The following is a 12,316-nucleotide window of genomic DNA, read 5'->3' on the forward strand; positions in this document are numbered from 1 at the left end:
AGATCGCTCTCCATGGTGTCTCAAGACTCTGTCACGTCTCACATGTGCTCAGTGTGAACCTGCTTTCATCTGTGAAGAGCACAGGGCGCCAGTGCCGAATTTGCCAATCCTGGTGTTCTGTGGTAAATGCCAAGCGTCCTGCCCGGTGTTGGGCTGTGAGGACAACCCCCATCTGTGGACGTCGGGCATTCAGACCATCCTCATGGAGTCGGTTTCTAACCGTTTGTGCAGACACATGCACATTTGTGGCCTGCTGGAGATCATTTTGCAGGGCTCTGGCAGTGCTCCTCCTGATCCTCCTTGCACAAAGGTGGAGGTAGCGGTCCTGCTGCTGGGTTATTGCCCTCCTATGGCCCCCTCCACTTCTCCTGGTGTACTGGCCTGTCTCCTGGTAGCGCCTCCAGCCTCTGAACACTATGCTGACAGACACAGCAAACCTTCTTGCCACAGCTCGCATTGATGTGCCATCCTGGATGAGCTGCACTACCTGAGCCACTTGTGTGGGTTGTAGAGTCCGTCTCATGCTACCACGAGTGTGAAAGCACAACCAACATTCAAGTGACCAAACCATCAGCCCGAAAGCATTGGTACTGAGATGTGGTCTGTGGTCCCCACCTGCAGAACCACTCCTTTATTCAGGGTGTCTTGATAATTGCCAATAATTTCCATCTGTTGTCTATTCCATTTGCACAAGAGCATGTGAAATTGATTGTCAATCAGTGTTGTTCCTAAGTGGACAGTTTGACTTCACAGAAGTTTGATTTACTTGGAGTAATATTCTGTTGTTTAAGTGTTCCCTTTATTTTTTTGAGCAGTGTAGTTGGACTTCCAATGTTTTACTTAGTGTTCTATAAATTCTTAGTCTTACATGCCCGTGATTGGGGCCTTATACAGAGGGTCTTTGTTTTGTTTAATATTTGCTGCTTTTACTTGACAAAGACCTGAGAGTTCTGTAACTTAATGGTTTATCTGTCCGGTGGGCATCTGTATATCGGCGTCCTCTTGGACTGAATAGTACCATGTCCCTTTTGCCTTTCCACAAGCATTTCCGACTGAGAATCCCGCACACTTGCAGCGATCCTTCCTTCTTGCTCTAATTGGAGATGTGCCCAAATCCTCAAGGCCTTTTTCAACTATTCTGTACATATGAGCCACTTTCTGCTATCATCGCTGGAATCTGGGTCTCAGTCCCTACATTATGCTGGTGACCAATTCCCCTTTTAAGAATTTCCAGATTTCATGCTCTGTTTAGTCGAAACCCAACATCTTCCTTATGTTCATGAGCAGATAGCAGGATTGTTATTGTAAAACAGAAACCTCGCAGTACCTGATACCGGCAGGTATCGACATTCGGACGTGTTCCTGGAAGCTGTCGGCTTGGCACGCCGCCGTTCTCTCCTTCATCTGCTTAACAGCAAGTGCCAACTTTTTATCCAGCAGCCACGTTCTTAGCGCCGGTATGTGAGAGCCGTCCTTGTATGTACCAGTCTATCTCTACTCGTAAAATTGCATCATGGCTGCAACATATGAACAATAAGACTCTGCCCCAAGAATAATAATGTACCTCCAGATGCTCTTAAATCTAGACATACGAATGTCTTAGGCTACTTTCACACTAGCGTTTTTTTTAAATCCGTCACAATGCGTCGTTTTGCAGAAAAAACGCATCCTGCAAAAGTGCTTGCAGGATGCGTTTTTTCCCCATAGACTTCTATTGACGACGCATTTGCGACGGATTGGCACACTTCGCATCCGTCTTGCGACGGATGCGTCGTGCTTTGGCGGACCGTCGGGAGAAAAAAACCCTACATGTAACGTTTTTGTCTCCCGACGGACCGCTTTTTCCGACCGCGCATGCGCGGCCGGAACCCCGCCCCCACCTCCCCGCACCTTACAATGGGGCAGCGGATGCGCCGGAAAAATGCATCCGCTGCACCCATTGTGCAATGCAGCAAACGCTAGCATCGGAATCTCTCCCCGACGCATTGCGACGGGGAGATTCCGACGCTAGTGTGAAAGAAGCCTTAGACTACTTTCACACTTCGTTCTTTTTAGATCCGTCACACTGCGTCGTTTTGGGAAAAAAAAATGCATCCTGCAAATGTGCCCGCAGGAAGCGTTTTTTTTTTTCCATAGATTTGTATTACCGACGGATCGCGACGTATGGCCATACGTCGCATCCGTCGTGCACTGGATGCGTCGGTATTTGGCGGACCGTCGTCATGAAAAAACGTTCAAGGGAACTTTTTTTCGTACGTCGCATCCTGCACTTTGGAGTGCGCATGCCCGGGCGGAGATCTCTAGCTCCTCCCCGGGACTTTAGAATGGGCAGCGGATGCGTTGAAAAACTGCATCCGCTGCCCACGTTATGCCGAATTTTAACAACGTCCGTCGGTACGTCGCACCGACGCTTAGCGACGGCCGCATACCGACGGAAGTGTGAAAGTAGCCTAACAGGGAACCTGTCCTTCCCCAAATGCTGTCAATCTGCAGGTTAGGCCTCTTTCACACTTCCGTCTTTTAGCTCCCATCGAAATCTGTCGATTTTTGAAAAAACAGGATCCAGCAAATGTTTCTGCTGGATCCTGTTTTTTCCCATAGACTTGTATTAGTGATGGATTGTGACGGATGGCGTTCCGTTTCATCCGTCATGCACTGGATCCGTCAGAAAATCGCTGTCCGTCGGGCAGAGAAAACGTTCAGAGGAACGTTTTTCTGCACGTTGGAAAATCACTCAGTGACGGGTCCTGCGCTGCCCGTCGTTGGCTATAATGGAAGCCTGTGGGCGCAGGATCCTTCGCTGACTGTCAAAAGCAGGAATCCAGCAACTGGTTCCGTCTTTTGAAACTGAGCATGCGCGGAAGAATTTCCAGTCAGGGAAATTCTCTCTCTTGCTCTCTCTTTTTACTATTGATGATCCCTATGCAGCATCAATAGTAACAAGATATAAAGTAAAAAAAAAAAAAAAAAAAAAAGCGCAATATTCTTCTCACCGTCCAGCGTCCCGCACAGCGTTACCGATGCTCCAGGCAGCTAGCGTTTCCAGTAATGCCTTGCGAAATGACCCGATGATGTCGCGGTCTCGCGAGACCGCGATATCATCAGAGGTCATTGCTGCGCGGGACGCCGGAAGGTGAGAATATTGCGTTTTTGTTTTTTTTTTTAAATTCTTTTTAACCTGGGTTTTTTTGTTTATGCGTTTTCGCAGCATAAAACCGTTGCGAAGATGCATACACTACAGGTGCACATAGCATCGACGGGTCCGTCAGAAAAACAGGCCCAGTGCACCCGTTTTTTACAATCTGCACAGGATCCGTCTTTTCAACATTTTGATGGATCCTGTGCAGATTGTTAAAAATGGAAGTGTGTAAGAAGCCTTAATAGCGTTTCCATACTGTATGGTTGCCTTGCTGAAAGTGCAGCTACCAGGAGAAAATGATCTTTATTCCTCCCAGGAGCCGCCGGCTTTCCGTCAGACGTGTGCCCGGATCTTCTACAGTCACTGCTTGTTACGCAGGGAGCAGCGGCTGTACTGTCACTTTCTCAGCTCACTCATGTACTGCACGGAGACCTGTCAATCAAAGTGCTAAAGTGTGCTTGCCACTCGCTGTCTTTCTTAGAGCAGTGACTGTAGTTGCTTCGGCCGCACCTCTATGACTGAATGCTTGTAGGTTAATGGATTTGGGGGCATGACCTGTTCCCTTTTAAAGAGTAACAACTTTTGCTATATAAATATATATTTTTTTACATTTTGGAGCCCCTTTAATTTCCTTGTAGATCAGAGGGGTTCCAGGTCCTGAGATGCTCAAACCAATGATCAGAAGGGCTGAGCATATGTGTGAGGAGGTGGACAAAGGGAAGATTTCCACAGTTAATGCATATAATACCAGAAAAAGTGGAAAAGATTTCAGGAACTGCATAATGAAGTGTTTGATTCCTGAGGGGAAGAGATTGAAGGAGGCACCAGGTCATGTTGACAGCTGTGGTGCAGTTATTATTAATAATGTCTCGTGTCAGAATTATGAACTGTAGAGCTGGATCACTTATAATCATAATGATTTATTATGGTTTTCCAATATATGCTGAAAAAATATTGTCAGTGATATAATTTTAATAGGCTATCCTACAAAAAAAATAAGTCAATTTCGGCAACTCTGTTACAGAGTTTGATTACTCAATGTAAATTTAAGTTTATTTCTATAGTTTTGATCTGAACTTGTTTTTGACGGATGATATGCTTGTGCAAAGCGATCCAAAGGGTACGTGTACATAGAACTTATCCTCTGTGGAATTTCTGCTGAGTAATTCGCAGATGCAAGATTTGCACAATTTTGGGGATTTTGTAGCTGGATTACTGTGGATTTAAATGTTTACATTTTAAAGGTTTTAATCCATAGTGATAGTCCGCAGGTAATATTGACATATTGCAGATGCCGGATCTGCAGATCTCCTCCGCAGTGTAGGGGTTGAGATTCCGAAAAAATACACGGCAGGAGAATTCTGACAGAAGAACTGCGATGTATCAAATTTACATTTTTGAATACTTTATAAAAAAATACACTTAATACTTCATATCTATATAAACAAAAAGATGAAAACCTTGCCATTTTCACCCTGGCCGCACATACATTAGCAGCAATAGACTGACTCAGATCATATTATCTTTTGTAATGAGGCGTCTAATGAGCATGTGCAAATATCACTGCACAGGAGGGGGAGGAGGTGATTGGTGGATCCTGTGTTTTCAGTTATTTTAATCCTGTCTGTGATGATAATGAAACATCTGAAAAGTTTTTTTTTTTAATTCCTAATTTTTTTTTTTTGTGCACACAAATTTTGTTAGCATTTTTTATGATGAGGACGTGACTTCAGGGCTTGTCTTGTGTCCGGAGTAAGATTTGTTGCAAGATGCCACTCTTTAAAAAATCCGGCGCCTCTGACTTCAGCATGTCCACTCATCAAGTTCACGCCTGTCTTGATGAATTGGGGGGGCTTTGAATCTAAATTGGACCAAGTGGCAAGTGTGAAAATTGTAAGGTGTGTTTTTTTTGTTTTTTTTTGTCGAAAAAAAAATATAAAAACTGCATTAATCACAAACCTGCAAACCTGATTAGATAATTTTCTGCTGATGCATATTCTATATAAAAAAAAAAAGGATGTTGCTGCTGCCTCTAAGGTCCCAGCAGACCCTGCATGGAGGCCTCTGGCTGTGAGTGTGGAATGCAGGGGCGGTGGTGGGGGCTGATAAAATAAGGTTTATCTGTTAAATTCTTAAAGTATCTCCATTTTGCAGATAATAGAGGGGTGAGAGCCTTCTATTCCTGATCCTGCAGCACTGGCCAGGACAAACAAGCAGAATATATATAATCTAATATATATTATTATATATTTTTTTTAATATATATTTTTCACCCCTCAACTCATTATTTTTCTTTTTCTTTTTTCTTGCAGGACATCCTAGTATTCTGTGGAAGGATACCCCATGTACCCGAGGAATTGAAAACTTCTTGCAATTTGTGGAATTATTTATTTGCACAGTTCCTTCAAATCTTTTTTCTTTTTCATGGATTCATAATTGGAAACTGACTTTTTTTTTTCTCACGTGATACAATATGTTCCAGGAAACCTGAAGAACTTTTTTTTTTTGTTTTTTTTTTTTTGTGTGGAATCTATGGTGGTAAAAGACTCTGACCTCAGAGAAAACAAATCTCTAAACAAAAACGAGTTCGGTGACTCTGTAAAACACGTGTCCTGTGAGATCTTATAACTTGGGATCCTTGCCCTTTAAGAAGGATTTTTTTTTTTTATTAAGTAATTTTTGGCTTCATCAGCCTAATCCAGAAATAGGAAAATGGAGTATGGGAACCTGACAAACCCAGTGTACCGTCCTGAAGCCGCCCCTGAGGAAGGAGCAATGAAAGTCTTCAGCAGCATGGTCCATTCATATCTGGATCTGGTCCAGCGAAACGCCTTCCCGCCTGGTCAGTATATTGGGAAGGGAAATCCCTAAAATTCCCCAAAGTTCCTTTTTAAGGTGTTTATCCCGTTTTTCATAAATGGATATTATTGGATAGTGCATGTATAAAAAAAAAAACATTTTTGCAATCTACTGCTTATTAAAATGAGCTAAAATGACCCTGCAGGGTGCCCTCTCCTGCCCTGGTGGCTGATGTCCTCCTGGGATCAGTTCATAGACGCGGCCTAGGTCTCTAGGGCAGAAGCGGGCTCCCGTGTACGACCCCTGTAATTGCTTTTGGGTGCACACCCTGTGCACCGTGTCTGTCCCAGGCTGCAGGGGCGTTCAGCGGCTTTGTACATTTGGTTAGCTCTTTGGCACCGCTGCAGCACTTTACACATTTGGGTCCTATTTCCATTACACATTTTCATATTTACATGGTATCTTCATTTGTTCATGCAAATATCCCGAGCCGGGCACAGAAGGGGAACTTGTCAAAATCCTGTAGGCACAGCTATTTTTAATCTTTAAAGGGACCCTAACCCCCCCCCACCCCACCCCCTGTCTGTTCTGTGCCGAGTGGTTTAATGTCATTGTATCCTGATCTCCACATTTCAGTCTGGGAAACTAGGAATGACGCTCTGAAACCCAGTTAGATATTTCTCTTCTATAATGTGGGGGCCCTTTTTTTTTCCTGGCCTTCATTTTTTTTTTCTGGCCCTCTCCTTTTTTTTTTTTTTTTTCTGGTCCTTTTTTTTTTTTTTCTGGTCCTCTTCTTTTTTTTCTGGCCCTCTTCATGCTCTCCTCCCTCTGCTTCCACATTTCAGTGTTGTATCCTCACTTATTTCTTTTCTTTCGCCTTTCTCTCCGCTACAAAAAATAAGTGCCAATACTGGGTTTTGTGAAGAGCTGCTAGATGGCAAATAAAGCCCCCATTTCCTACTGAGTTTGGAACCCCCTGTGTACAAACCCTTGACTACTTTAGACCACCATAGAATGTAAAATTATAACACAAACACACGACTAACATTGTCTGAATCCGCCAATATCCGTAAGTTCAACTGACAGTCTAATGTGTATGGCGGCCCCCAACAAACGATTGTTGTGAGGAAGGGGGGCTATTGATCTGGCTAGTGAAATCTCAGACTTCCGATCCTTAGGGCCAGTGGAGTCTTGTAGCATGTGTGGTATAGAGAACACGTATGCTCGCCAAAGTGGGACAGTCGGGTGAGATAGCTGCCAGCTGAACAATCGTCCAAAGCATTTTTTGGACAACAGCCTTTTAATTTGTGTTAGGGGTGGGGAGAGGTTAAACCTCGATGACCTTGGGGGCGTGGCCTAGCGACGAATGTGAGCGGACGTGCGAAGGGTCTCTCTCCCTGCACCGCTCCTTAAACCTACCCTTTCAGGCGCCGCCGAACGCCGAAAACCGGGCAGAGGGACCCCGCAAGTCCCCGGCGAGGGGAAGAAGGCTCCGGAGTTGATAAGCGGTGAGGAGCGGAGATGCCGCGCCGCAAACAGTCGGCGCCTGCAGCCGGCGCGAAAATTCAAGATGGCGCCGTGGCCGAGGAGGAGGCGGCCAGGGCCAGCGCTACGTACCGCCGGAGGCTGGAGGTAATAGCCCGGCTGGAGCGATTTGCCCGCACGGAGGAGGGGGGAGCCCTGCTGCTGGGTCCAGAGGGACTTGAGGTGGAGGAAGCCCTGATGAGGCAAGAAAGTGGAGGGGACGCTGGGACCGGTGAAGTGGAGGTGCAATGTTCCCCAGGGAGGGCGCAGGGAGCGCACAGTGCAGAAAGTGTGACACCTGCTGCTAGCCCTGTGCAGACCAATGACTCTGATGTGGTACAGCAGCCAAGGATGGGGGAACCAACACTGCAGGACATTTTCTCTGTCGTTATTCACTGCAAATCTGCCTTGGCCGCGCTGAATCTGAGGGTGGATGATCTGACAGTTGAAATAAAGTCCCTTAACTCTGCTATGCGCAAAGTGGAGAAAAGAGTGGAGGTGGTGGAGGAGCGTGTGGGCAGTGTGGAGGATCAGACAAAAGAACTGTTAAAAAGAGAAAAGAAATATATTCAACGAATTGCAGAGCTGGAATTTAAGACAGATGATTTGGAAAACCGATCTCGGAGAAACAATTTAAGAATAATTGGGGTGCCGGAGAAGGTGGAGGGAAATAATTCCACTGAATATATTGAGGCATGGCTCAAGAACTCGGTGGGAGGAGCAGACCTTACCAAACATTTCTCGGTGGAAAGGGCTCATCGGGTCCCCACTCGCCCTCTGCCGCCCGGCTCGGCCCCTCGTGCCATATTGGCAAAAATTCTGGACTACCGGGATCGGGAGACTTTACTGAGAAAGGCCAGGCTGAGTGATGGCCTGAGCATAAATGGGAATCGGATCTCCATTTATCCGGACTACTCGGCATCGGTGCAGAAACTTAGAATGAAGTTTGGGGAGGTCAAGCGACGGCTCCGTGAACTGGACCTAAAATATTCAATGCTCTACCCAGCTAAGCTTAGGGTGGTGGCGCTGGACCGTGTTCAATTTTTTCAAAATCCGGAGGAGGCGATGCAATGGCTGGACACCAACGCCAAGAAGATTGGCACTGAGCGGAACCGTTAAGAATGTTTCGGAAGGATTGTGACTCTGCTGGTTCTGCCTCTCTTCGTTGGAGGGGTCCTTTCTGAATGTTACTGTTGCAGATGGTTCAACTGCACCTAACGTTTACAGTATTATGTTCGGCGGCGTAATGAATATTTCATATTGGTCGCGGTGTGGGGGGAAGAGATGGACGGCAAAAGACTTAGTTCTAGGGTATACTAAGTGCCCTCGGTTCTCATATAGAGAAAGAAAGTTCGGAGTATCTGAGTTATCTTGAGTTTTAGATGGGGAAGGTTGGGTTAGTTGTTGGGATGGGGGGTGGGAAGGGGGGGGAGGAGGGCATTGGGGGAGACCTGGGAGAGACAATTCTTATTTTATACCTTTTTCTAAGGAAATGGGAGGGAAGGTTAATATTATAAGTTGGAATGTTAGGGGGCTAGCGGACGCTACTAAACGTGCGGCAATATTTCAGTACTTAGTGAAACAGAGGCCCTCGGTGATATGCCTGCAAGAAACTCACTTAGTGGAGGAAAAAGTAGATATGTTACAGAAAAAATGGGTGCGCAGGGCATATCACTCGACTTTCTCTAATTATGCAAGGGGGGTGTCTGTTTTGATCCATACTAGTACTCCATTTGAGGAAGTTGAGGTTAAAATTGATAAAGATGGTCAGTATGTCCTTTTGGTGTGTAAAATTCTTAACCGTCTGATTTGCATTGTTTCAATATATATACCCCCGCCGTATTCTGGTAAGAAAATTCAAGAGATTTTGGAGCATATGAGAGGGTGGGTCGGGGTTCCTCCTCTGGTGGTTGGAGATGTGAACAATATTGCCGACGACCATTGGGATAAGAGTAATCACGCTCCGCTACGTAGGGACGGTAATGGCACTCCTTTTGGGAATTACCTTAGAGAAATAGGCTGGATTGACTTATGGCGGGTTCGAAACGCTAATACTTATTCTTATTCCTGTTACTCGACCACGTATGGTTCTATGTCTCGTATCGATGTCGCCATGGGCAATGATGGGATGAACGAATTGTTAAGTGAGGTGGAATATAATCCCAGGATTCTATCAGATCATAGTCCAGTTCGGGTCTCATTAAAATTATCTGAACAGGTTGGTTCACGGAAGATGGGATGGAAGGTTCACCCCTCCTGGTTACAACTCTTGGACATGGAAAGGGTGGGGGCTGAAATAGAGGAGTTTTTTAGGATTAATGACGGGAGTGCGGAATGCCACGTAGTATGGGACACCATGAAGGCGTATTTAAGGGGGATTCTGTTTCGTGACATTTCACGACACAAGACTAGGACTAGAGTACAGGATCAAGCTATTCTGGAAGAACTGAAGGCAGCTGAGGCAGCATTGGGGGCCCATTGTACTAAGGAGTCTCAGAGTCGGATGAGGAAGGCCCAAGAGGAGGTCAATCAATTATATTTGAGAAGGGCGGAGAGATTGCGGGCCTTTCAAAAAGCGTCTTTCTATTCAGAGGGGGAAAAGGTGGGGCATTTACTTTCGGTAGTGGCGTCTGCACAGAGGGACTCCTCTCATGTCTACTCCATTAGGAGGGAAGATGGAATATTGGTTACTCAGGGGGAGCAGATTTTGGAAGTGTTTAGGAAATTCTACAATAAGCTATATACTTCAAGTGTGGACAGGGGGGCTGAGGACATGACGGGCTACTTGGAGGGGATTGACCTGCCTAGGTTGAGTAAAGAAGACTGTGAGTTGTTGGAGGAGCCGATTGGGGAGGAAGAATTGGGGGCCGCTTTGGCGGGGGTTGCTGGGGGTAGGGCTCCGGGGGCGGATGGTATTCCAGCTGAGATGTACAAGGTATTGAAAGAAACTTTGTTGGCCAAACTGTCGGAGGTGTATAATAGGTCATTGGAAAGAGGGGAGTTACCTGTTTCAATGAGAGAGGCTATCGTGGTCGTTATCCCTAAGGCCGACAAGGACCCACAATTACCAGAATCCTATAGACCAATCTCACTTTTGACGGCTGACATTAAGATACTGGCAAAAGCTCTGGCAAACAGGTTATCTAGGGTGATTGACAGACTGGTTCACCCGGATCAGTCAGGCTTTATGCCCAATAAATCAACGGCACTTAATCTGAGAAGGTTATTTTTAAATTTGCAAATCCCTTCTGACAATGTTGGCAAACGGGTTGTGGTATCCTTGGACGCTCATAAGGCTTTTGATTGCGTGGAGTGGAGTTATTTGTGGTCAGTACTGGAACGAATGGGGTTTGGACCTAAATTTATCTCATGGGTGCGGCTGTTGTACTCTTCTCCGGTGGCCAAAATTAGAGTGAATGACGCTCTCTCTGAGACTTTCTCTTTATCTAGAGGTACTAGACAGGGCTGCCCTCTGTCCCCGCTGCTCTTCGCCTTGGCGGTGGAACCCCTTGCCGCAAAGATCAGAGGGTCCCGGGAGGTGAAAGGTTTTATGTACGGGGAGGCGGAAGAAAAAGTAGCGTTATACGCTGATGATATCCTGCTCTTCTTGGAGGATTCCGAGGGGACCTTGGTAAAGACGGAGGCCATTATTGAGGAATTCGGGAGTTATTCGGGCTTAAGGATCAATTGGGACAAATCGAATATGATGTTGATAGATGGGGATAGTGGGGACGGTGATGGGGGGAACTCTGTCACAAGGTTGAGGCTAGTTGAGAAATTTAAGTACTTGGGGATTCAGATCGCACTCCCTCTGACTAGCTTTGAGGAACTGAATTTGGCACCTCTTCTGCGTAAGATACGTACCAAGGTCCAGGCGTGGAAAAAGCTACACTTATCGGTAATTGGTAGGATAAACCTGATAAAGATGATTGTGATGCCGCAGTTACTCTGTGTTGCACAATTCCCCTATATGGATATCGCAGAATAGGTTTCGGAGGATTAGATCTTTGTTTGGTGAGCTGATCTGGGGTGGGAAGAGCCCCAGATTTAAACAGGAAACTCTACAGAGACCAAAGACGGAGGGAGGGGTGGCATTGCCCAATCCGTGGTTGTATTTTTTGGCCTCACAGTGTCAGCATTTCAAGGGATGGGGAGATGGGTCAGGTGGGATGCGGGCACCTTGCAGCCTGAGATCATTGATTGGGACAAAGGTGTTGAGTGAGGGCCTAGAGGGGGGACATTTCCGTGAGAAAGGTTCTAAATTTTGCACTGTAAGGCTCATTCACAAGGTGTGGGATAAAGTTAAAGGAATTAGGGGTGTACGGGCACTCACTAGATTCTCACCCATTTGGAACAACTGTGTCCTACAGGAGTTTAGACAGATGGAGGGATTTCATATTTGGAGGGAGGCAGGCATCTCTCGGATGGGCCAGATTTTACATCAGGGTAGAATTAGAGACTTTGAGATATTGCAGGAAGAATTTTTACTCCCGGAGTCTGAGATGTACCAATACCGTCGTCTTTCTCATGCGTACCGGGCACAGTGTAAGAGAGGGCCTGTTGAAATCCAGGTGGATCTTATGCTGGATTTTATCCTTGAAGGGGGAGGCACGAAGGGGGTGATTTCGGGTATATATGAATTCCTTCTATTTTCTTTTCTGGCGGAGCACCCTATTAGAGCAAGGGCGAAATGGGAGGCTGACCTGGGGGCGATTGATGATGACCGATGGGAATCAGTATTGGATTATGTGCCCAAGATATCAATGAGTGAGCCTGGTAGGCTGTCACAATTATTTGTCATTCATAGGGCTTACAGAACCCCAGACATGTTATTTAAAGCCGGATTAAGGCCTA

The 12,316-nt window shown here is 46.1% G+C and overlaps 1 protein-coding gene across 1 annotated transcript in view; it reads left to right on the top strand.

Moving 5' to 3' along the window:
• LOC138666007 (prominin-1-A-like) overlaps window positions 1-12,316 on the top strand; it is a 78,788-nt gene that overhangs the window by 14,892 nt on the left and 51,580 nt on the right. Inside the window, exon 2 of the mRNA XM_069754058.1 lies at window positions 5,452-5,981. Within this exon, the coding sequence (XP_069610159.1) occupies window positions 5,852-5,981 (130 nt within the window). The 5' untranslated portion in view covers window positions 5,452-5,851. The remainder of the gene's footprint in view (window positions 1-5,451; window positions 5,982-12,316) is intronic.

Source organism: Ranitomeya imitator, chromosome 2 (assembly GCF_032444005.1).
Source record: "Ranitomeya imitator isolate aRanImi1 chromosome 2, aRanImi1.pri, whole genome shotgun sequence".
In the NCBI taxonomy this organism is placed as follows: Eukaryota; Metazoa; Chordata; class Amphibia; order Anura; family Dendrobatidae; genus Ranitomeya; species Ranitomeya imitator.